General features: G+C 47.0%; 2 protein-coding genes across 3 annotated transcripts in view; both read right to left on the bottom strand.

Annotated features, from left to right (window-relative positions):
- The window catches only part of LOC132459915 (oxysterol-binding protein 2-like), a 41,773-nt gene extending 32,585 nt beyond the window's left edge, over positions 1 to 9,188 (bottom strand). Inside the window, exon 1 of one of the 2 annotated variants that reach the window (XM_060054789.1) lies at positions 8,673 to 9,188. In XM_060054789.1, coding sequence (XP_059910772.1) covers positions 8,673 to 8,830 — 158 coding nt within the window. In that variant the 5' untranslated portion in view covers positions 8,831 to 9,188. The remainder of the gene's footprint in view (positions 1 to 8,672) is intronic. The other variant, XM_060054790.1, reaches the window with a different exon arrangement.
- A 333-nt stretch (positions 9,189 to 9,521) lies between these two features.
- Positions 9,522 to 24,381, bottom strand: rasl10a (RAS-like, family 10, member A). Its single transcript, XM_060054795.1, has 3 exons — positions 23,285 to 24,381; positions 14,847 to 14,971; positions 9,522 to 12,003 (listed from the first exon to the last, which is right to left on the bottom strand). Exons 1-3 carry the CDS (start codon positions 23,498 to 23,500, stop codon positions 11,718 to 11,720), a joined length of 627 nt encoding a protein of 208 aa, XP_059910778.1. The 5' UTR covers positions 23,501 to 24,381; the 3' UTR covers positions 9,522 to 11,717.
- Between the last annotated feature and the right edge of the window lie 965 nt (positions 24,382 to 25,346).

Raw genomic sequence — 25,346 nt, 5'->3', positions numbered from 1 at the left:
AACCAGTTATAACCAGTTATAACCAGTTATAACCAGTTATAACCAGTTATAACCCTCCTCCAGTCATAACCAGTTATAACCAGTTATAACCAGTTATAACCAGTTATAACCCTCCTCCAGTCATAACCAGTTATAACCCTCCTCCAGTCATAACCAGTTATAACCCTCCTCCGGTTATAACCAGTTATAACCCTCCTCCAGTCATAACCAGTTATAACCAGTTATAACCCTCCTCCAGTCATAACCAGTTATAACCCTCCTCCAGTCATAACCAGTTATAACCCTCCTCCGGTCATAACCAGTTATAACCCTCCTCCAGTTATAACCCTCCTCCAGTCATAACCAGTTATAACCAGTTATAACCCTCCTCCAGTCATAACCAGTTATAACCAGTTATAACCCTCCTCCAGTCATAACCAGTTATAACCCTCCTCCGGTCATAACCAGTTATAACCCTCCTCCGGTCATAACCAGTTATAACCCTCCTCCAGTCATAACCAGTTATAACCCTCCTCCAGTCATAACCAGTTATAACCCTCCTCCAGTCATAACCAGTTATAACCCTCCTCCGGTCATAACCAGTTATAACCAGTTATAACCCTCCTCCAGTCATAACCAGTTATAACCAGTTATAACCCTCCTCCGGTCATAACCAGTTATAACCCTCCTCCAGTCATAACCAGTTATAACCCTCCTCCAGTTATAACCAGTTATAACCCTCCTCCAGTTATAACCCTCCTCCAGTTATAACCCATCATATCCACCTTTAACCAGTTATAACCCTCCTCGAGTTTTAACTAGTTATAACCAGTTATAATCCTCCTCCAGTTATAACCCTCCTCCAGTTATAACCCTCCACCAGTTTTAACTAGTTATAACCAGTTATAATCCTCCTCCAGTTATAACCAGTTCTAACCGTATTTTATATATATAACCCCTATTGTCGCCTTCGTCGACTCGACGACAGCGACTACGAATCCCAGGCCTCCTCCAGACTGGCTTGGTATCCAAATCCCTCTGCATTTTTACTCAATGCCTTGAAATGACTATTGAGCAATACTTTCATCTGAGCAAAACTGTTGACTTGACAAAATACCTATATCTTTCAAAGTATGCAAACAAAATCACACAGATATTGTTTTGCCCAGAATTCACAATCTGATGTATCTTGTGATTTCCTCATGAATCCCAGGAGGCGGGCGTGAGCCTCAAACTATCAGTTAACCAAATCTAACAGAGTCAGGACTCGATATACAAGTATCTCTTTTACTATTTAATCATTTAGAGGTTTTATCCAACAGTGAACCGTAGACCTACCCTGACCCTGACATGGCAAACCGTGGTTTCAGTGTAACTATTCAACCGAGTCACAGGAATTCATCGTATTACACATAAGAACCATTGTCTTTTGTGTTTGTGTGCTGTGCTCCCTGATACAAGGTTAAATTTGGCTAGCATTAAAGAAGGATTTGCTGACGTCAACAAACACCCAAACCGGTCTGTTCATCGATTTCTGGGAGCTTGCTGAGGCCAGCAGATCTATGAACGATGAACCAATCAGGGTATTGGTCCCAACCCACAAAAACTAGATTTGCTTCCGCGTATAAAGAATCTTATATTTGTACACATATACATGCAACTAATATGTGACAAATAGTAAAACCAAACCAGAGGTGAGTGAAAAGTGTGAAGACAAGGCCTTCAGTGGCTGCCCCAGCTACAGAGGACGGTAGGACCTGATGTAACGAAAGTGACCGAGGCATGCTCTAATATCACACTGTTACAAACACGCCATGTTGGAACAATGAGGAGCGGTTGGATTTATGTTGCTTAAAAAAACATGGTCAAATGATATGCTTGGGGTGCATGTAACACGGACAGTGGGTATCCAAAGAGGCTGAAGAATGGGGTATATTTCATCCATTCATTTTTCACAAGCCACAACGGCACGAGGTAAAGTGTGTAATGTGGATCAGACTGTGTGGCTGGCCAGAATACCAACTGAATTTAAGCTTGTCACCTGCTGTACGCATTTTAAAGTTTTGAATATACCCCTCCATAGCGTAATGTAGTCCCTTTCGATTGCTTCAGAAAGAAATTTAATTATTTTTCACCCAAAACTTCCCCAAAACCTGCTTTAATATACTGTCAGCTGACATTTTTCCATGTCTTTGTTATCTAGTCTGGTTTGTTTGTCCGAGTTGGTCATGGTAACGAGGGGGGATGTGACTTAGCGACAGGTCAATTGCAATGCAAAAACTTTAGGTTAAATATGGTATTTTGTATACTTTGGTTAGTAGGAAGATTTTTTAAAGACGGTGTTGCTAGGGAGACAATCAAGCATGCCAGTGACACTCCCATACAGACTTTATTTGTTTTCTTCCAGCCTTGACTCAATAAACCACACCACCATGTCATGACAAAAGTCTAACAATAATCAAACCAAGCCCAGTGGTCTTCACAGGATCACAGCATTAGACTTAGCAGCATAGAGCTCGGGTGATACCTATGACCACTTCTATCCCCAAACTTGTAATGTCCTTCAGTTGACTCGTGCTCTGCTCTATTAGGTATCTGTGGGCTCCATGGTGTGCGATAAGAACGTTCCTCCATGGCCCAACAAGGCTAACTGTTACCCAGTGGCTAGTTGCAACCCATCTTGCCCTTTTAATATCTGACAGGGGGCAACAGATGTAAACTGGCCTCTTAGGCTAACTCTGGCTCACTTTCAGTTTGACTGTTGATTAGTGTGCAATGTCCCTGAAATACACCAATAAATAAATAAAATTAAATGAACTGTTATCTAGCAGCTAGCTGCAGATAACAAGGCCATTGTCTGCTGCTACGCCCCACAGCCAACAAACCAGACAATGGAGAGCAGCTGGAACAGAAACACGCCAGCGTGAGAGAGGTTTGAAATAGAGAGAGAGAGGGAGAGAGAGAGAGAGAGAGAGAGAGAGAGAGAGAGAGAGAGAGAGAGAGAGAGAGAGAGAGAGAGAGAGAGAGAGAGAGAGAGAGAGAGAGGGTTGGTTGAAGGTTGCTTATCCCTCAGTCTATTTCCAACAGTGTGTACAAACATATTAGAACATACAATTTGTTTTAATTACATGCATTCTGTGACACCGACCCGAGTTAATGTAGGGACCATAATGAATAGATTATTCTAACGTCCAGGGATGTGGCCTGTGAAGCCCTGAGACTGGTTCATGTTTTAACGCTGAACAAAAAGAACAAAGGTGATTTGACCACATACAACATTTATAACAGCTAAATGTAACCATAATGACTCATACTGTGTGACGTCAACATTTTCCCAAGCTAACCTAATGGCTTACGTACGAAGAGGCTGGATGGTGTATCTCAGTCTGCAGGACCTCAGTTCCTCTAGTCCTCCATGCCCACATCGCCCTTCTAACACATTCGGTACCCCTGGACCCCTTATCATGATGGTTCATCCCTCGTTCTCAGAGGCTACACACTATGACAGCATGGGCATTGTTTCAACCCTTATGCTTCAATATGAAATATACGCAGATTTTAGATATGGACTGTAAGGATAAAGCTCAGCAGTTTTGTTGGTTTCATAAATATTCTAGCTGATTTTATTCAATTAATCAGTTTCTGTTCTACATGAGGTGGATCTGGTGCCCATATGTAAGACTACTACTCTAGCTACCCATGTAGCTCTTTGAAGCCAGATCTCTAGTCTAGACCCTGGGTCAATATAGTACATCATAGACAAATAAGTCATCATTTTTTACTTAATTGATTACTTGTCATTGTGGCTTTCAGCCTTCCACTCATCAGCTGTTATATTATGTCTACATTATGTGTGTTTCACTCGGTTCCCGGATCATTTGTTGTTAGGCAGTCTGGTTCCACATGGGGCTTGTGGCCATCAACGGCTCCTGACCACTGGACTATACATTACTTACAGCTGATCTTTAGCAGACATGTTAAACCTCTTGTTTCCATTGCATTGTGTGCTGCTCTCCCAGCCATGCAGGGCAGCACACCACCAGGGCCATGCATGGAGCAGCAGCATTGGGCCGTGACATCAGGGCTGGGCGGTGGCTCATTCATCTCTCTGCACCAGTAGCCGATGGCTTTACAATGTCCTCATGTATTTATAATAGTGTAGGATCAGATTCCATCAGCAGTTTTGCTTAAATAAATGCAATGAATGGCTCTATAGCTACAGAGCGTTTTGAGGGAAAACATCAGTATAGTTTATTATAGTTTGAAGAGTTTGTAACACTTCAACATACCCTATAAAATAATACAATTGACACAAAAACAATGAGAATACAATTTGCCATATAGGCCAGTCCAACAACTTGAGCAGTTATTGTGTTTGCATTGATTATATAAAAAAAAAACCCGATTGTGTTGGTTCTTCCATAGGCAGAGGCGGGCCATAATGCTGATATATGATGACATGAGGTTTCCCTCTCTAAACGATGCAGGTGTCCGTGCTATACCTCTCCCAGCCCTGGGAGCACGAGGATGATGAAGGCGAGGGATCCTGCAAGCAGTGTGCTAAGCCAGCCAATAATATTCCATCAATTTACCTGTTGCTTCCCTGCGCACACATCCTCATAAAACACAAATCCACCGAGCTGGAGCATGTAATGACAAAACAACAACAACAACAACAACAACAACAGCCCATCAACAGAGAGCACAGAGACAGAGGGTGACAGAGACTCAGAGAGAGAGTGAGAGAGCGTGAGACACAGAGTGACACAAATGTAGGAACACAAACACACAGGACACATTAGCAAGCAGAAAGATGACACCTGCACAAAAAAGATGAAACAAGTCATGTCTAGGGGACAGGTAAAGTATGAGCTTAGTATGCAAGCTTAGAATGGTGCAGGAAAGAAGCATATGAGATAGAGAGAGCAAGAAAGAAAGTGAAAGAGAGAAATAAAATGAGAGCGAGAGAGAGAGAAATAAAATGAGAGCGAGAGAGAGAGAGCGAGAGCGAGAGCGAGAGAGAGAGAGAGAGAAAAAAACCAAAGGAGACAAGCAGTCCAAAGCAAAGATACGATATCTATAAGATATTGATTGCACTGAAACAAATTCTCTCACCTCACAGTCACCTTGAATAACCGCCCAACCCACCAAGACAGACACACGTGCACACAGACGTGCACGCACACCGAGTGACCCAGTAATACTGAGGCCGGGGGGAGGGGGGGGGGTTAACTTTCTACAGTTTAACTTTCTAAGCTTCTCTTCGATCTACTGCTCTGGTTAATCAGATAGGTCACGCTGGGTGGACCTGGGAGGACCGTCCCCATGGTTACGCCCAGGTAGCTTCAGGTACCGTGATTACCGTCAGGTACCGTACCGTAGTGATTGTTGAGCTGTTACATGAAGGATAGATGAGTCTAGGTATGCACACTTCTAAATGGTTACCTACATATTGGTAAGGGACTTGGGGGATGATGTTCAATGTAAATCATGAATATGTCTTGACCATTTCTCCCTGGATGGCATAAGATGCAGAGTTGAGGCAGTGCCTTATTAACTAGCTTGATCTTAACACCTGGCCACACAGAGCGCTAGCATAGAAGGGCTAATTGTACGTGGGCTTAACTACTGCAGAGCACTGTTTGATGCTATCCAGTTAGCATACACGCTAGCGGGCGGAGAAAAATGTAATACACATTTATTTAATTAATGAAAGCCAGACCTTTCTAACTTTATTACACATGAATATGTTGTAAAGACCGCTGTTATAGAACGCAAGGCCTTAATGCCCTGTAATCTATCCCACTAACCAATGGGCTTTCCATTGAGAGGTGAGACAAGATTCCGAGGGCATTCCACTTTTGAGGAAAAGTCCATTTGTTCAATTAAATTGTGTGGCGGGTGGAGGCTTTCCAACAGGACTCCCGTTCACTGGAGCTCGGTGATTTAGTGGGATAGGAAGGGTTCCAGACGAGGATACATTACAAGTTCTGGCAGTAGTGCCAGGCGTTGTGGAGGAATTTAATTGCCCAATTGCATAAAATCTGTCAAATGAGGTTCATAGACTGTATAACATAGATGGTATTTAGAACATTCGAGTTTAGAGTGTGACTCCAAACCACAAAAGCTTTTAAATCCTTATTCTGTGAGAATTAAAGAGCAGATCTTCTCACAATTAATTTGGATTATCAAACATTTGTCTGTAAAAAAAAATATGCCTTTTGAATTAATGTGATTCCATTGATTATTTTATTTTTCAAAAGATAAAGTGAATCATCTGCCAGCCCTTTAACAGCAGTCATTGGGGGAAGCGGACCAAGTGCAGCGCTGGCTCTCTGTACACCCATTACCTTTTAACTGCTGAATGAGGAGTCCTGAGGAGCTGCTATACCCCGCGGCCCGCTTCACGGCCCAGGGATCACAGCCCACATCCCCCTGACCTTTTGGACCAACACTGAGTGGCCAGGCCCTGGAGAGACTCTCTGGTGTAACTGGGTATACTGCCAGTTGGTGAGGGTTTAATTAATGACTTTAATTTGCTAATGAGCGATCAGAAGTCTGTTGTTGTGACGGATGACTTGTTATCGTTATCACACATCGTTCAGTAGTGCAGTGATGTCAATGATCCAAATAACATATTTTCTGTTAGTTATAGTCGTTATTTGGACACAAGCCTACCTCATGCATTAAAAACTGTAGAAATTGAATTATTATTGTACTATCAGCTATTGAGTCTGTAAATGTATTCTGTTTGTATTCAGCTGCTAATAAAGCATTATTACAAAGCGTTTGAATAGAGCGTTAAAGAGGGAAAGGCAACGGCATTCACGTGTTGTTTGTTGTCGTTTTTAGCATTGTATTCATAGCATATTTGAAGAGTAACACAGACAACCACACTAAAACCTGATATGGACCTGCATGACCCGTACATGAACAGTTCCCCCTGACAGTTTAAAGGTTTAGAGGAGAGGAGATCCTGCTGTCACCATTCATGAAAATATTATCAGTAGAAACTTTCATCGACTTTGTTATAATCTTAGAAGCATCTTTCAAGAGTCGAGACATTGTCAACTCAAGGGCCTTTATCTTTCTTCCTTTTGAAGTGCAGCAGATATAGGTCAACAGAAAAGTAACACGGCACACAGCCGTGGAGCGGGAGGGCCTGCAGACACCAGTGGCGGGAGCAGTGGGGACATTAGTCAGCTCTCCTTTGTGGGAACGGCCAAGCTCCACCGGCTCCACCGGCTCCAGGCTCAGATGTCAACGGGCTACCTTTACATCTGGGACAGCAGTCACCTTACAACAGAATGGACTATTAATAGAAGGTAGAAGCAACAGGCGGCTTTCCTTTCACTCTCCGGCCGGGAAGATGGAAGGGGGGGGGGGGGAGCTCTGAGCTCCACTTCCAACTGAGGCAACGGAGTCTTTGTTAGTGAGAGAACAACCAGGTCCTTGTGGTGTATGCAGTGGTCCATCTGTGAACCAGGAGGGAGTGACGTGTTTGCCTATAGTAAACAATTGCTATGATAACGAATATCACTACTCTCTGACTAACACAGCGTTGATCCAGCTAATGAAAGGGTTACCCTATTAGGTTACACTGTGCCCATGGAAACACCCTTTGCAGGAAGCACCTCAGCCACAGGTGGTAAAAGGTCAGCCAATGTCTACCTGTCTCACAGGTGGCAATCGTGTGAGCCAGTGGAGAAAAAGGGGGCAAACATTACTTACTTGGAGATTACATTAGTTACAGTATAATAAAACGTATTGCCTCTCCTTTGATACACCTTGTCAGGAATTATTTCGCAATATACTGGATAACAAATAGCATTAAAGTATAATGGCAGTGCCTGCTTAAATTAAACTATTTGCATTCATAAAAACGATTACCAATCTTATGTTTTCCAATTATTACAGAATAATTCTGTATGAATGGTTCCTATGGCTTCACTTAAGTAGTAGGAGGAGCTAGCTACTATGGCTTCAGCTAAATAGTAGGAGGAGCAAACTACTATGGATTCACTTAATTAGTAGGAGGAGCTACTATGGATTCACCTTAGTTTAAGGATGAGCTACTATGGATTCACCTTAGTTTAAGGATGAGCTACTATGGATTCACCTTAGTTTAAGGAGGAGCTACTATGGCTTCACCTTAGTTTAAGGAGGAACTACTATGGATTCACCTTAGTTTAAGGAGGAGCTACTATGGCTTCACCTTAGCTTAAGGAGGACCTACTATGGCTTCACCTTAGCTTAAGGAGGACCTACTATGGCTTCACCTTAGTTTAAGGAGGAGCTACTATGGCTTCACCTAAGTTTAAGGAGGAGCTAGCTACTATGGCTTTACCTTATTGTAGGAGGAGCTAGCTACTATAGTTGTATAGTATAGTGCTACTTTCATTTCACTTGTGTTGACACCACATTTAGGTTTTGTCAATTGTCAAGTAAGAATTTTATTAGATCTGAAAATGATGTGCATTGTCCTAAAGTACCGTTGTCCTGAAATTACGATGCATTAATAGCTCTGATCCATGACTCCCTCTGCCTTTGCTTTGACAACTAGCCTAGCGAGCTAACCGGGGAGATAGCCGGGAGCCAGATGAGCCAGCAGCTGTACTACACAACACCGCTCGCCGCGTCCTTCGTTTATCGTGGCAAATCCGGCATAACGGTTGTGGCTGTGGATAGCGTACCTGTAGTAGGACAGCAGCCCGTTGCTCAGGACAAACCACCGCCGCTGGTAGCCCTTCAGGTAGTTGGTCCATTTAAAAAGCCATCCTTTGTAGGTGTCCGACCCGGGAGCCGGGGCCGCGGCAGAGGTGGATGCCGAGCCCTTCCCCTGGTCGCTCATCCTCCGCCGCCCGCCGGACGCTCTGGATCCACGGAGGAGAGGAGGTCTGTACCTTCACCACAGTAGGTCCTCCACATCGAAGGGCTGTGACGGAGGAAGGTGCGGTCCGGGCGGAACTCACATCGGACGCCTCTTTCACATGACAGTGGAATGGACACCGGGGGAAGAAGGAGAAACGATGCCAAGACACTTTGCTGATGCGGACTGCAGAGGATCCGACTTGTACCACGTGACGTTGTTATCACAAAAAAATCCTAAACATTTGACATGTGACGTGGCTCGGGATTCTGACATGAAACTGTGGAAACGGTGACATCCGCGATGATGTATTGGGATGGCTCTTTGAATGGCTCACTCACACAGTCGCATGCAAGGGCACACCCCCAAATAGACTTTTATACATAGGTCTACACACACACACACACACACACACACACACACACACACACACACACACACACACACACACACACACACACACACACACACACACACACACACACATATAGACGCATACATAGGTCCACACACACAGAAACACACACGTATATATATTTATTTATACTCATAAATAGGTCTAGGTCTTTTGACCCATTTATTTGACTCAATTAACGGCCACGAGGTGGCGTCATTGTCAAAAATATGGAGTTTGCCAAAAAGGAACTAGGAATTGCACATGACTTATGAGTGATTATGTTAAAAGGCTTTTAATAAACAAATTGTCAAGGAAAAAATACCAGCACAGTACTAACACAGTAAAAATAAATACTAGCAATTTTTTTGATAAAAAAACGGTAGCCCTTTTATATTTGAAGACTTTCACACGGTCAAAACACTGACACCTCATGCTACACGTGGTTGCTCTCTGTTTTTATCTCTGCTACATATCTCTTCTTTTGTTGCTAGATAACTCATGTTTCTGTTTGAGTGAAATCTGCTCTTACGTGCCCGGTTTTCATCACAACCACACCATTCATGTATAACATCTCCAAACATGTATTAGTAAATGAAACAACAACACGTCTTCATCAGTGCACTTTGACCTTGACCCGTCGGCTCCAAAGCATGCAAATCAAGGATCCTACGGGTCTTATGTACAGGAGTGAGCCTTCTCTCTCATCCAATGGGGAGTCACACCCCGCTGCTACTCGCCTCGATGGAGGGGCGATGGACCAGGGGATAGATGGTGTCTCCAGGCTGACAGCAGAGGCGATGGACCAGGGGATAGATGGTGTTTCCAGGCTGACAGCAGTGTTGGATCAGGGGATAGATGGTGTCTCCAGGCTGACAGCAGTGTTGGATCAGGGGATAGATGGTGTCTCCAGGCTGGACAGCAAAGTGTTTGATAAGCTAAAATCGACAAATGACAGCGTCTACTCTATCTAGTTCTACTCTTTTTTCAGTCAGAAAGTCTTAACTGAACAACAGCACAACATCTGAGCTCCGGATCATGTGTTATCTCCTGGTCCATCCCTCCACGTGGTGGTGTATCCTTCTCCATCCCTCTATGTGGTGTCTCCCGGTCCATCCCTCCTTGTGGTGGTGTCTCCTGGTCCATCCCTCTATGTGGTGGTGTCTCCTGGTCCATCCCTCTATGTGGTGGTGTCTCCTGGTCATCCCTCCATGTGGTGGTGTCTCCTGGTCATCCCTCCATGTGGTGGTGTCTCCTAGTCATCCCTCTATGTGGTGGTGTCTCCTGGTCATCCCTCTATGTGGTGTCTCTGTCCTGGTCCATCCCTCTATGTGGTGTCTCCTGGTCCATCCCTCTATGTGGTGGTGTCTCCTGGTCCATCCCTCTATGTGGTGGTGTCTCCTGGTCCATCCCTCTATGTGGTGTCTCCTGGTCCATCCCTCCATGTGGTGTCTCCTGGTCCATCCCTCCATGTGGTGTCTCCTGGTCCATCCCTCTATGTGGTGGTGTCTCCTGGTCCATCCCTCTATGTGGTGGTGTCTCCTGGTCCATCCCTCTATGTGGTGGTGTCTCCTGGTCCATCCCTCTATGTGGTGGTGTCTCCTGGTCATCCCTCCATGTGGTGGTGTCTCCTGGTCATCCCTCTATGTGGTGTCTCCTGGTCCATCCCTCTATGTGGTGTCTCCTGGTCCATCCCTCTATGTGGTGGTGTCTCCTGGTCCATCCCTCTATGTGGTGTCTCCTGGTCCATCCCTCCATGTGGTGTCTCCTGGTCCATCCCTCCATGTGGTGTCTCCTGGTCCATCCCTCTATGTGGTGGTGTCTCCTGGTCATCCATTCATGTGGTGGTGTCTCCTGGTCATCCATTCATGTGGTGGTGTCTCCTGGTCATCCATTCATGTGGTGTCTCCTGGTACCTTCCCTCCATGTGCTGTGTGGACCTCTCCCTCCCAACACTGCTGGAGAGACACGTGTAGGCTAGGCTGAAGTCAGTCTGGTCGACCTGACTGAACTACTGACAAATGCATTTGGAACGGAAGACTTTATAATATTGCTGCTTCTTCCTTGCTCAAAAACATAGAATCCGACCATACATTTAAACGTGGACCTGGTGCAGTGGGGGATGCTTGGAAGCATAGCGGTATCTGCCTGGAACGCAGTCACTGGCTGATGATGGGAAAAATGTTACGGAGGTGTTCAGGAAGGATCATCCGGCCATCTCTCTTCTATCTCTTCCATGAGAATATTTGGCAGAATCAGAATTTCCCACATTGGGTCTTTGATGTCTTACGGTCTTTTAACCCCATTAGGAAAGAGAAAAGGGTTTGTTAAAGTAGCAAACTCCCGGGTTCACTACCCCGATGTCTGCTCCACCCCCAGCATCACCTCTGCTCCAGAGGAGGAGCCGGAGCAGGGAGCTGGTGAGGAAGCGAGGACAGAGGAGGAGGAGTTTGGAGGAGTTGCCTCACGCGGGCGTCACATGAGCGTGCAGCGGTTCCTCTGCAGCGCCCCCTGCAGGCGGATGGAGGTGTGGTTCTGCCGCATGCCGCGGGCCACGGCGCTGCCAAGCAGCTCTTTGAACAGCAGCACCACGTGCCAGTTGAACTTGGCCGAGCACTCCACGTAGCCGCACTTCCACGTCTTCTTCACCAGCACGGAGACGGCGCGGCGCGGGGTGAAGCGCTGCCTCTGGAGGTCCCGCTTGCTGCCCACCACCAGGATGGGGACCTCACTGCTGCTGCTACTGCTGCTGCTGCCCTCTCTGAGTGGTGGTGGTGGGGGGGGGGGGGGGGAGGAGCAAAGAGGAGGAGATGGTGGGAGGGGGGAGATGGAGTAGGATGAGGAGGAGGTGGGGAGGAGGAGGAGATGGATGTGTTGAGGAGGAGAGGAAGTGAGGAGGGGGAGGTGGTGGTAAGAAGTGGGAGTTGGTGAAGTGGAGGAGAGAATGGTTATAAAAGGAGTGATGTAAAAAAAGTGAGAGGGAGAGGAGGGAATGAGGAACAAAATAAGGGAGAGATGAGAAATAACGACAGAAGATAGTAATAAAGTGAGTCATACATTCTGAACTATTACAGTGCTTCCTCTTCTTAACTTTGCGGTCTAAACATGTGGAGGTGGACTGCGGCGTCCCACCGTCCGCTCCTGTGAGCGGCAACATGGTAACCTCATCGTCAGCACAGCGCTGTCAACACACTGGAGCCTGGAGCACACCTTGTGTCATCATCACGGCATTGCACTCAATATCTTACATGTGCACGTGTGCCTGCCTGTTCCCGTGTGCGTGCCTGTGCATGTGTGCGTGCCTGTGCATGTGTGCGTGCCTGTGCACGTGGGTCCCAGGTTCTAAACACAGCTGTAGCGTAGAAGACTATAAATAGAAGTGTTTTAATTAACAAGTGCAACACGCCGTGCAGGGATTGGTCCTCGTGACCTCCTGACGCCCAGAGCAAGGGAACCTGGCGCAGGTGCACGGGGCACAGGCTTTACTGTGTGTGTGTGTGTGTGTGTGTGTGTGTGTGTGTGTGTGTGTGTGTGTGTGTGTGTGTGTGTGTGTGTGTGTGTGTGTGTGTGTGTGTGTGTGTGAGTGCATACTGTGGGTGTAGTGTGTGACGGGCGGTTTTCCTTTGTCCTGAGCAGACCAGATGTCTGAACCACTGAGTCGCGTCAGCATGTTAGAGACACTTGCCCAGCTGCGAATGAGACCACTTCAGCAGGTCTTTAGCTTGTGATTATCGCATATTATTTTGGAACGTTACATCAATTTCTGCTGCACAACAGTGTGTGTTTGGTCTCTATTGGCATCTCCATGACATACAGTGGAGTTTGGGCAGGGTGTTCCTCTCATAAAGTGCATCATCAGCCCAGTCCAGAACAGCCGCTGATGGGTTCTGTGGATTGATTCTGGCCGTGGTTTGCAGTGTTCCAGCTGACAGAGCATTTAAAATAGCAGACTAGTTCTTTGTCGTTGAGATCCACTTAACACTGAGGGGACACTAACCTAATGGTTTTCAGCAGCACGTTTGAACTGATTAAATCCTCGGGGCTTCTTTCAATTTAAAGGATGAGCAATTATTATGGGTGTCTGTTTTTCAATGCCTAAAGCTACACAAGCAGAAAGAATGTTCAGTTAATTTATGTAACCAAAGGCTTTTCTGTATTCATTACTGCCAAATCAATTACCGCCTCTATATTCATCATATTCATCAGCGTAACCAAAGAAAGCTTTTCTCAGATGATTAGCCTGTCCTAACAAACTTCTTTATCATTTTCCAAACTTAAAGGCATTACTGAATATCACCATTCTTTCTTCCTTTACCCTTTTCTCTTCCATATCACTATGCTTGTAACTAGTAAGAATCAGATGCACAAATAATAGTTATTTTTACATCTGTACGAACATTTTACCCGAAAAGCACTACTTCTTAGCTATGTTGTAAATTGGCTAAGCTAAGCTACGGTGAGGGAATCCAAAGGTGATGTCAACATGCTGCCTGTTGATGACTTGTACTATTATTATACACCGATGTAAATATATTATAATAATATATATCATATATATATATTATATAATATATATATATACATATATATATATATATATTTTAGATGTATAACTAGATTAAGTATATGAAAAAGTTGATTCAACGGCAAACATAAATACTGTTTCTTTCTCAAACGCACGCACGCACGCACGCACGCACGCACGCACGCACGCACGCACGCACGCACGCACGCACGCACGCACACACGCACACACGCACACACACACACGCACACACACACACACACACACACACACACACACACACACACACACACACACACACACACACACATTCTGTTTGTGATGAAGGACATGGCTTCAGAATCTCCCAGAGCCCCCTGTTGATCTGTGGTTGTTCCTGCATAATGATGGGAATCATACCTCAAGAGAGGCCTTTGCGATGGATGAAGTAGACTCAGTTTATCAACACTGGATCAGTATGCTAATGTATGCAGGTAGGGTGGCCATGTTTAACAATGAGAAGGGCCTTCTCCATGTTTACCTATGAGAAGAGCCTTCTCCATCTTTACTATGAGAAGAGCCTTCTCCATGTTTACCTATGAGAAGAGTCCTCTCCCTGTTTAACTATTAGAGGAGCCTTCTCCATGTTTAAAAATGAGACAAGCCTTCTCCATGCATAACTATGAGAACAGCCTTCTCCACTATGAGAAGAGCCTTCTCCCCGTTCAAATATGAGAAGAGCCTTCTCCATGTTTAACTATGAGAAGAGCCTTCTCCATGTACAACTATGAGAAGAGCCTTCTCCATCTTAAATAGGAGAAGAGCCTTCTTCCTCTTCCTGTTCTTCTCCCTGCACCACATGACCAGACATATCAGGTGTGTGTGACACTCATCAAAGCATCGGTCAAAATGTCCCCTCATTACATTGTCAGCATGGGGGGACAGACCCGATCTACTCTATCTCAACGGTAATCAGAGACGTCAGAGAGGTCACGGGTTAAATGGTGGAGTGTGTGTGGAGCTGAGGTTATTAACACACACACCCACACACACAGAGGAAGATGGAGGACGGGGGGGCAGAAGTCCCTGTGGCGGTGTACCTGTTCTCCACGATCTGCTGCCGGATCATCTTGACGTACTCAAAGCTGTCCACGCAGCAGATGTCGTAGACCAGGATGTAGGCGTTGGCGTTCCGGACGCCTCGGCACCGCAGGTCCAGCCACTCCTACAGGGAGCAACAGAAACAACCATCACTGATGACCTCACCGCCCAGGCACATGGCCCTGCTAACGCACGGCTCATGTGACCTCTACATGGTGTGTTCAGAACAAAAACATAGATGTATCTTAAAGACTGCGCCGCAATAAGACATTTTTACACTGCCGGTATATTCCGCCTTGTCAACGGGCAGGCTTTCTTGGTTCACTCGAGCAGGTGACTCGCATGCAAGAATGAGTAGAGGACATCTGAGTGTAGGCTAGAAACGCGATTAACTATTTACAAGTGCAAAACGCCAACATATTCTTTATTTTGCTGACCACATGTTTTTTATCCCGCCAAAAGCCTCGTAATGAAAGTTACTCTGCTGCCTTCTCGTAGAATGTTTCGAATGTTTCCCTGTCTTCGTAAATGCGACTGCATCACCTGCTCTGCCATGATGCTCAGCCGCTCGCGGATTTCACCGTCTCTCATGTTAGAACTACTCATGTTGATGTCGCTGCGTTGTCTCTGTTGTGGGCTAGAGACAACGCAGCAACACCTCTATCCACGTCCCGCCCCGGGTACCGCAATGCCGTCTAACAGCATTTGCATGAAAATAAACCCCCCAAAATGTGTATGGTTCGAGAGGGTAAATTAGGGTGCAAAATCAAGCCGGTATATAACCTCGTCAGTGTAGGCACGCAGACCATGCCTGGGAAAAAGGCGGGCTTAAGACGGGCATATTTGGCAATGAAAAGGACTATAGACTCATCTGTCACTCCTTGGAACTTCTCAGCCTCTTGAGGGAAGTGTTTGAGTTGGCAGAGAGTGAGGTGTGTATGAACCCATAAAACACGGACACTGCTCTGCTTACATTATGCAAGAGTCCTGGGCCCCGTTTCCCGAAAGCGTCGTTAGCCTAAGTGGATCGTGAAGTGCGTCGAAAGGGCATCGTAGAGTTTTCACCGCGTTTCCCGAAAGCATCGTTGGGAACGAACGTCTTGAAAACGCTCGTAGCTAACGAGTACTCCAGGGGTGCTCGTAGGTACTCGTAGGACGCTAAGAGCATCGTCAGCTATAGCCTCAGTGGCGTCACCATCGGACATTCCGTGTATTGGATGCGTTTTATTAAAACGCATTGCGCCTTTATGTTCTTAGTTTGGTAATTAATAAAGATTATTAATTTATTTATTAATAAAGATGTTAAAATGGCCAAAATAAAACGGGACAGTCCAGAAAATGTTTGCGCAGGCAGGGCACTCAAAATGTGTGAGAGAAAGTGTGGGGATTTGTGCAGACTGACATAGGCTACTCATAAAACGTAGCATAAAATAATGTAAAAAAAAAAAAAAATATTAAAAAAATTAAAAATAAAGAAATATTTTTTTTTTATAAAAAACAAGCAAAGGAGCAGGCAAAAGGCTGGGATATGGTGGGGATTGGTCACGTTGACGGGAATGTTTAGTGACATGTGGGAGGGTGGAGGGGGTTAAAAAAAAGTCTCAATCACTCTTCGACGCGCATGAAAACCAGCCGCGTAGTTATGAGGGAGGCCGTCCTCACACCGATCTTCCTCGTCGTCATCGTCCTCAACGTCCTCCGGTTCAAGCAAAGCCACCCCAGCCTTAGCTGCAATGTTGTGCAACATAGCCGTCACACATATCACGGCGCATGACTTGGCCGGCGAAAACTGAAGCCCTCCGCTGGACTTGTGAAGGCATCTAAAGCGCAACTTCCACCTCCCGATCGTGCGCTCAGGATTAGGACTGATATATGTCGGTTTAAGCCTAATCAATTGTGTTTTAATGTCTTTAGCATTCATATAATTGCAGTCTATTTTTTTCGTAGGCTACTCTGCTGTTGTCCTTGATGGGGATATATTTTAACCCTTTTTAACACAATTTTCCTGCGACATTCCTGCGTCTCCCCCTCCTACGGAGCCCATTTCAGCACCGTGTCAGTAGACAGTTACAATCCTACGACGTCGTGAGTGCAGCGAATGCGCGTTCACGTTAAGAGGAGTTTCGGGAAACGCGACAAAGAAATTATCGATGGATCGCAAGATCCATCGGGAGAATGATCGTGCGAGCGAAGATCCATCGTTATCGGGAAACGGGGCCCTGCTCTACATCGCCACAGATACCAACAGCCCATGAGTGATTGCAATCCATAATAACACTTCAACAGAAACCTAAAGCCTTGGCTTTAGTCTTTATGCAGTCAAGTGTTTCAGTGTTTCACATTGTACACTCACACACACATACACACTCTCTCTCTCACACACACACACACACACACACACACACACACACACACACACACACACACACACACACACACACACACACACACACACACACACACACACACACACACACACACACACAATCTAGTAAGCAATACACACAGAGGCAAGCAAACAGAATTTAATCCCCCCCCCCAAAACACAAACACACATCGATACCAACACACACACAAAACAACACCATCCCTTAGAAGGCGAGACGGAGCTTCATGGTTCATTGTCATGATGTATTTTGAACAGAGCAGCATGCTGCTCTCCGTGTAACGTGAACACTGTGCCTTACTCACTGTGCTCCCCCCATGAAGAGGTTCTGACCTTTGGCCTCCATCACATGACCTTGAGCACGTAATGAATGTCAGAGTGGTTTAACAAGACGGGTGGGGGTAGGGTCAGGCTGGGGGGGCGACCAGAATGCAATAAGTAGAAGAAAAACACCAGCTCTAGTAAGAGGGTGTAGTAAACTATAAGAGAGAGGCAGAGGCGTAAGGGAGTCCGATCCAAACAGAATGTGATGCAGAATACGCCGTGCTGGAGGCGGTCCTCCTGTAGGGGGCGGTCTTTAGGGGCAGCCTCACTTCTGTAGTTGGGACATTTACAAGTCGGGATCCCTCTTAAGTGCAAGTCTCCATTCCCAGAATGCCCCATACAATAAGTATGCAACAGATGCATACCTATTTTCACCCTATTTGACCGAATAGAGATGGTCTGCGAGGTTCTGTATGCAAATGAGCGGTCCCATGGGGAATCGAACATATGTCCGCTTGTTTACAAGACCTATACAACTGAACATCAATCTGGCTTCTTTAAATAAGAAGAATTATTGAAGCACTATGAAATATTTGAAGACAGACATGGAACATTACTAGGCCTTGGGCCTATATCTTCAAATACAAAGACACTTTGTTAAATAGGCAAAATAACAAAGGACAAAACAAAAATACATTCTTCACTGGTTTGAACAATCATTTTTAAATCAGTAATAGTAGTAGAATTTTACAGCTAGAGAAGGTTTGTAGAAATCATTACTGTACTTTCTAGTGAAATCAACAAAGTAACGTAGGTGAGAACGTCGTGCAGGTAAGTCAGGTAAAGATAAAACATAGACCCTGGTAGCTTCATATAGAAGCAGAGACTCAGTAAGGATCCAAGATTTTGAACGTTGTCTTTCGGTAATATAGTTAGGGGGAGGGGGCTTATATACTATAAGGTTAAAAAAAAAAATATAGGCCTATATATTTTCTGGAACTGTTGGAAAGACGTCAAGGTTGGTCAAGCAGGGAGGGAAACACATGCAGGGAACACAGCGAATAAGACACTGAAATTATGTGCATATTACCAGAGAAAGGTAGGGGGAATGTCAGTTCTGATTAGGGAGCGAATATATCTCAGTATAAACAGTAATCCAGCAACACCACGATGTGGGCTTTTAAACATTCCACCACACACACAGATACACAAGGAAATATGGGCGCACACACACACACACACACACACACACACACACACACACACACACACACACACACACACACACACACACACACACACACACACACACACACACACACACACACACACACACACACAGCTAGAGTCCTTGGTTCTGTACGATACTGTGAGCTAATGCCCGCCCCCTCCCCAGGACCGCAATGTCAGTGCAGCACCTCGTCTGGCCTGCTCTCAAGGTGTTCAGAGTCAGACACACACCCCGTCAGCCTATAAATAAAAGATAGCGTCCTCATATGGGCCCTCGGTGTTACCTCGTGTTTACTGAGGAAGAGGAGCCTTAGACAGACCGGCCGAGACGATAAGCGTAGAGAAGAAAAACAGAGGGTTCATGGAGGAGCAGGGCTTGGTTTATCTGGTCACCAGTTGGACACTAAACTGGCGTCTCTGAAGCGTGGGGGAGGGGCTGGAGAGGCGTGTCCTCAGCTGTTTGCTCCTCCGCCAATCAAAAAAGAACGTGTGTCTATTTTTGAGTGTGAAATCACAACCCGTTTCCGTGACAACAAAGGCCCTTGATGGGTGATTTATGGCCGTTATCACGGAGGCAGCCTCCCAGTCAGAGGGCGTTCCTTCACCGCAGGATCAACCCTGGGACGAGTGGAAGGTACAGCACGAAGATCAGCCCTGTTTATGGGTTCAGAGGGAGAGCTGTGTGTGTCGAAACCCGTATTGATGACTTATCGATGGGAAACATCAGTTGATGAGGGCAGGGGGTCTCAGAGGAGCTCCTGAATGATGCACCACACACTCACCCAAACCACACATAATCCAAGCACACACACACACAGACACACACTGTTAAATTATTACGGTGGGGTGGTATTATATATATATATATATATATATATATATATATATATATATATATATATATATATATAATATGTAGGCATGCAAACACATATAAACAAACAAACAAACAAACATGTATGGAATCTTATTCTGTGTGTGTGTGTGTGTGTGTGTGTGTGTGTGTGTGTGTGTGTGTGTGTGTGTGTGTGTGTGTGTGTGTGTGTGTGTGTGTGTGTGTGTGTGTGTATATACTAATATGCAAGCGTTCATATCTTCTTGCCATCATAGCTTATTCTTGCTTATTCTTGCCCCAGACACTACAGAACGATACATGAAATGGTTTCAGCGTCACACAGCGGTCCACAACCGCTTCATCACAAGAGCACTGACAGGCAGAACATAGAGGAAGGGAGAGGAACAGAGAGGAGGGGAGAGGAACAGAGAGGAGGGGAGAGGAACAGAGAGGAGGGGAGAGGAAGGGTGAGGAAGGGAGAGGAACAGAGAGGAGGGGAGAGGAACAGAGAGGAGGGGAGAGGAAGGGTGAGGAAGGGAGAGGAACAGAGAGGAGGGGAGAGGAACAGAGAGGAGGGGAGAGGAACAGAGAGGAGGGGAGAGGAGGGGAGAGGAGGGGAGAGGAGGGGAGAGGAAGGGGTGAGGAATGGAGAGGAACAGAGAGGAGGGGAGAGGAAGGGTGAGGAATGGAGAGGAACAGAGAGGAGGGAGAGGAAGGGAGAGGAACGGAGGGGAAGGGATGGGAGAGGAGCGGAGGGAGAGGAGGGGACCGGAAGGAGAGGAAGGGAGAGGAGAGGAAGGGAGAGGAAGGGAGAGGAACAGAGAGGAAGGGAGAGGAGGGGAGAGGAATGGAGAGGAACGGAGAGGAAAGGAGAGGAATGGAGAGGAAGGGAGAGGAGGGGAGAGGAGGGGAGAGGAAGGGAGAGGAACAGAGAGGAAGGGAGAGGAGAGGAAGGGAGAGGAGGGGAGAGGAAGGGAGAGGAAGGGAGAGGAACAGAGAGGAAGGGAGAGGAGAGGAAGGGAGAGGAACAGAGAGGAGGGGAGAGGAAGGGAGAGGAAGGGAGAGGAACAGAGAGGAGGGGAGAGGAAGGGAGAGGAAGGGAGAGGAAGGGAGAGGAGGGGAGAGGAGGGGAGAGGAAGGGAGAGGAAGGGAGAGGAAGGGAGAGGAGGGGAGAGGAAGGGAGAGGAATGGAGAGGAGGGAGAGGAGGGGAGAGGAAGGGAGAGGAAGGGAGAGAGGGCTAGGTTGTGTGGGAGGGAGTCATGGTGGTGCATTATCTAGACCAGGGAAGAAAAAACAACAACAGGAAAGAATATATTTTGCTTTGTCCGCAGGCAAGCCAACGATCAATCCTTGGTCCTGCGTGATTGACAAGGTGCTGCTCACCAGGTCAGGTCAGCCGACCACAGTAGCTCTGACAACATGGGGTCGTTGCGCAACGCTGAACAGCAGGGAAAAATGGGATTCATGGAGGGTAAAATAGATATATATATATACCGTTATATCTTTCACTTGAAGGGGAAGTGAACCCAAAATGACCTTTCAGTTGAAAACGTTTCCGTTTGTGTTCATGTGTAAATGATCGTTTCTTTGTTATTTTTGACTGAAACTCACACAGTTGTTATAAGGGAAAATATCTATCTACAAGAAATTCTGCCTCAAACTGCTTTTCCAGAGTGGAGGTTTCTATTTGCTGTGTTCCGAATTGAGAGGGTTTTTACATCAGCCCTCACACCGGGAGGTAACTCAGTATGTTTCTAATACCTTGACGTCTGTCAATACTGCTGAGGTCCCATTTGTTTTGACTCTTAGTCAGAAGTCTCTGATACCAGGGTTTAACAAGACCTCTCATCACATGATCTGAGGAACGTACATCACACCATGGTCTGAACCCTGCTGAGGTACACTGGTCTTCTGCTGCCTTCCGCTGCACTCTGCGTAGCCGACAGTGAATCCCGGCGTTCCCCCACCCCCCCCCACAGGACCTCCACCCAGCCTGCAGCCCAGCCCTGCCCCAGAGCCCGCCCTGGCTCTGTCAGGAATCAGAGAGGCCCTCCCTGGGGGGGGGGGGGGGGGCTCTCTGAATATGTCAGAATATAGTCTCTTCTACTGTCTCTCCTCTCTCCCTTCTTTCTGCTCTCAGAACTCAGAGACCCGAGACCCCGGCGGGCGCTCGACGTAGGAGGCGCAGTAAACAAACTGAGAGGAGGAACTGAGAGCCTGCCGCTCGTCCTGCGCTCACTGAGGAGCCTGGACTCATCCTTGGAGGAACACATTCACACGCTGCCCCTCGGGGGAAACCAGCAGCCAAACGCAAAGGGTGTTTTCCCTTCTGACCATACATATAAATGGATGGAAAATGTATAACAGAAACAGACAGAAAGGGGATGAGTTGGTGGGTTAGGGCTATTGGGGTGGAGCAGCACCCTGACCCGTGGACACGGGGAAGAACCGGCAACCCATCGCTCATCATCACTGACACCCTTGATAGAGAGACACACACACACTCCCCCTTAATGGGGTTAGCAGCCGTTTTGCTGAAGAAGGCAGATAGTTTAAATCCTGTAGAGACACTACATCTCCCTTTGTGGACCTCATCCAGACCAGCTGTGTGTGTGTGTGTGTGTGTGTGTGTGTGTGTGTGTGTGTGTGTGTGTGTGTGTGTGTGTGTGTGTGTGTGTGTGTGTGTGTGTGTGTGTGTGTGTGTGTGTGTGTGTGTGTGTGTGTGTGTGTGTGTGTGTGTGTGTGGCTCCGTCTCAGCTGCTGACCTTTAAGATGTCACCCTTCAGAGCTTTGCAGGCTGGTTTGATCCGTTGATGCAGTAAACCTCCACTTTGCCTGGAAGGTGTTTATTTAGTGTGGTGATGTAAGTGCAGACGGCGGGGACGGGGGACGGACGACTACAGGACTACAGTTCCACACCAACATGAACGGTGTGGAACCCCCCCCCCCCCCCCAGTTCACACAGACCCTGCTCCCCTCCAGCTGAACACAGGAAGAAACCTGGATGTAGAAACACTTATTCCTCCTCTATCGTCTCATCTCCTCCCCTCAGGGCCTAAGAGGGTGATGAGGCTGTGTTGCGTGTTCTTGAACGCACACATTTTTGGGCGCTTTATGTCTGTTACTACACTGGAATGTATTTTTATGTGGCAGACTTTATGTCGAAGACATGTTTTCCTTCGGATCAATAAAGTAATGTTCAATGGATGAACATCCAGCAAACCAAGACCTGTTGAGGCAGCAGGAATTTGACCACAGCAACCTGTCAGAAACATCTACTGAAGCGAGAGAGAGACAGAGACAGAGACAGAGAGAGAGAGAGAGAGAGAGACAGAGACAGAGACAGAGACAGAGAGAGAGACAGAGACAGAGACAGAGAGAGAGAGAGAGAGAGAGAGAGAGAGAGAGAGAGAGAGAGAGAGAGAGAGAGAGAGAGAGAGAGAGAGAGAGAGAGAGAGAGAGATGGGGGAGGGGAGCTGAGAGTTTTAAAACGTCAAAGTAAGCTCTCCAAGGCCCAGGTCTCCATAGCAACAAGTAAGCCAGAGACATCTGATTGTGATAGAAGAATAAATAAAACGTGTATTGTTTTGGAGGAGCATCAGACACTTGGTGGAATCATATCAAACATAAGGGCCCAAACACACTTTAACTGGGGTTCGGATCACAGAGACTAAAGTAGACCCAGGGACCAGACTTTAGGGGCCCTGTTCAACATGTTTACCTGACTGGAGCTGGACGGGAAGGAAGTCATAGGCGGGACGTCCAGGATCTTCAGCTCGTACATGTTGCCGTTGAGTATGACGGAGGGTCGGTACACGAACCTCGTCCTGGTGGGCGTGTACACCTCCGAGAAGTCATTGTAGACAAACTGGCGGATGATGGAAGTTTTCCCCACCCCGGGAGCTCCGATGACAGCGATGCTGAGCGTCTCCACCATCCCTGGGCCACACGCTCAGCACCATGGAGCGGCAAGGCGCGCAACCTCCTGCTGGTATGTGTGTGCGTGTGTGAGTGTGTGTGTGTGTGTGTGTGTGTGTGTGTGCGCTTGGTGCGTGCGTGCGCGTCTAAAGGTATTCAAGTCAACGTTGTTTAAGCAACAGTTTATTCAGCTTTTCGGAGGTTTAACTTAGAGGAGACCAGGGGAACTTTAACAAAAGTTAAATGGACAAAATAAATGTTTTTTCTTCTTAACATTTAGGCCTACAGCGAACACTCATCCCGTCAATCAGAGGCCAGCTGCACGCGAGTCCACCCGGAGAGAGGACCTCTTCAAGTTCACGTCCAGAGAGCGGACCTCTTGAGGTTCACGTCCAAAGAGTGGACCTCTTGAGGTTCACGTCCAGAGAGAGGACCTCCTGGTGCTCAGGACCCCAGCAGCCCGCCCGCTCCTCCACGAGGAAGCCCCAGGTCCGGTCTCCACATGGACGTCATCACCCATCACGGTGACCTTTCTCGCGCGGAAATAAGTCGGTTTTCATCTCTCCCGAATGATGATCCTCCCGCCGCAGGTCTCCATGGAGCCTCTGTGAGGAGGAGGACTTCTCCTCAGTGACGAGCGGAGGATGCACCACCGCGAGCCCACGACGGACACGCGGAGGAAGAGGAGGTCGCGCGCACAGCACACCGCGGAGCAGACCAGACGCAACACGTGGGATCGCTGCGCAAAATCCGAACGCAATTCCGTTTCATAATCTCCGGTTGCTTTGATGTTTTAAGGGATGAGGTCGAGTCCCGAGCTCCGCTCTGCTGCTGCTGCTCTTGAGACGAACGCGGCGGTCGTGAAAATGCGCGCGGATGTGGATATCTCTCCCCCCCCCTCCTCTCACCCTCTCCTTCTCAGCCAATGGAAGGGCTTCATTAGACTAGAAGATATGAGCTTCACGTAACGCGGGGAAACAGAATCAATGTCTCACATTCTGCCCACTCGATGTTTTTATCCATGCATGTTTGAAACAGGAGGTTGAATACCCCGAGTACAGATATATATGTACTAACCATCTCGTAAGATGGACGATGCGCTGGACCCTAGGATAGACATTCCTTCAGTGGAGAACAACACACACATCCCCGTTCTGATGTACCGCAGCGTTCCGCTCATTATGCGCTCGAGACCTCATTGTTTTTTACCCAAAATATGTCAACATCGAATGATTGTATGGATTTAAAAACGATTGTATTGCGGTTGAGAACAGCGTCCATAGCAACGGCCTGTTTGTTCCGGGATAGCGCACTGCTGCTGGTAACTGACCAATCAGAAGCGGGGATTGGGCAGAGCCGTATGAAGAAAGGAGTGGGGGTCAAGGTCAACAGAGGTCAAGGTCCACATCTAGGTACACCGAACCAACGAAAGGCCCTTTGACTAAAAATTCACACCTTTTATTTTCTATTTAATGGCACAATTTTGTCGACTGGCGCTGAATAGTCCTACAGGACACAAATTATTTATAAAACAATGCATTCATTTATCATAAGCATTGAGCACTTAAATCCTTCCCCAAATCAGCAGGTCTCCCGCCTCATCAGGGGCCTCACAGCGCCCCTCTCCATTCAGATGCCCCCTTGCCTTCCAGTGGGACCCTCACATGCCCCTCTCCGTTCACTGGGATGAACCTCACACTTTAACAGACTTAAGAGTGCAAAGCTGCAGAAGGCTGCTCACCCTAGCCCTACTTTTCCGCATGGTTCTGCTTTCCAGAATTACAGTCAACATTTAAATACATAAGTTATAATAACTTTAAGTCATTGATTTCCTGGTTTCCGAATCAGGTTCACTACAGCTGGTC

This window comes from Gadus macrocephalus, chromosome 6 (assembly GCF_031168955.1).
Source record: "Gadus macrocephalus chromosome 6, ASM3116895v1".
In the NCBI taxonomy this organism is placed as follows: domain Eukaryota; kingdom Metazoa; phylum Chordata; class Actinopteri; order Gadiformes; family Gadidae; genus Gadus; species Gadus macrocephalus.
This window is presented reverse-complemented; position numbering and strand designations above follow the sequence as displayed.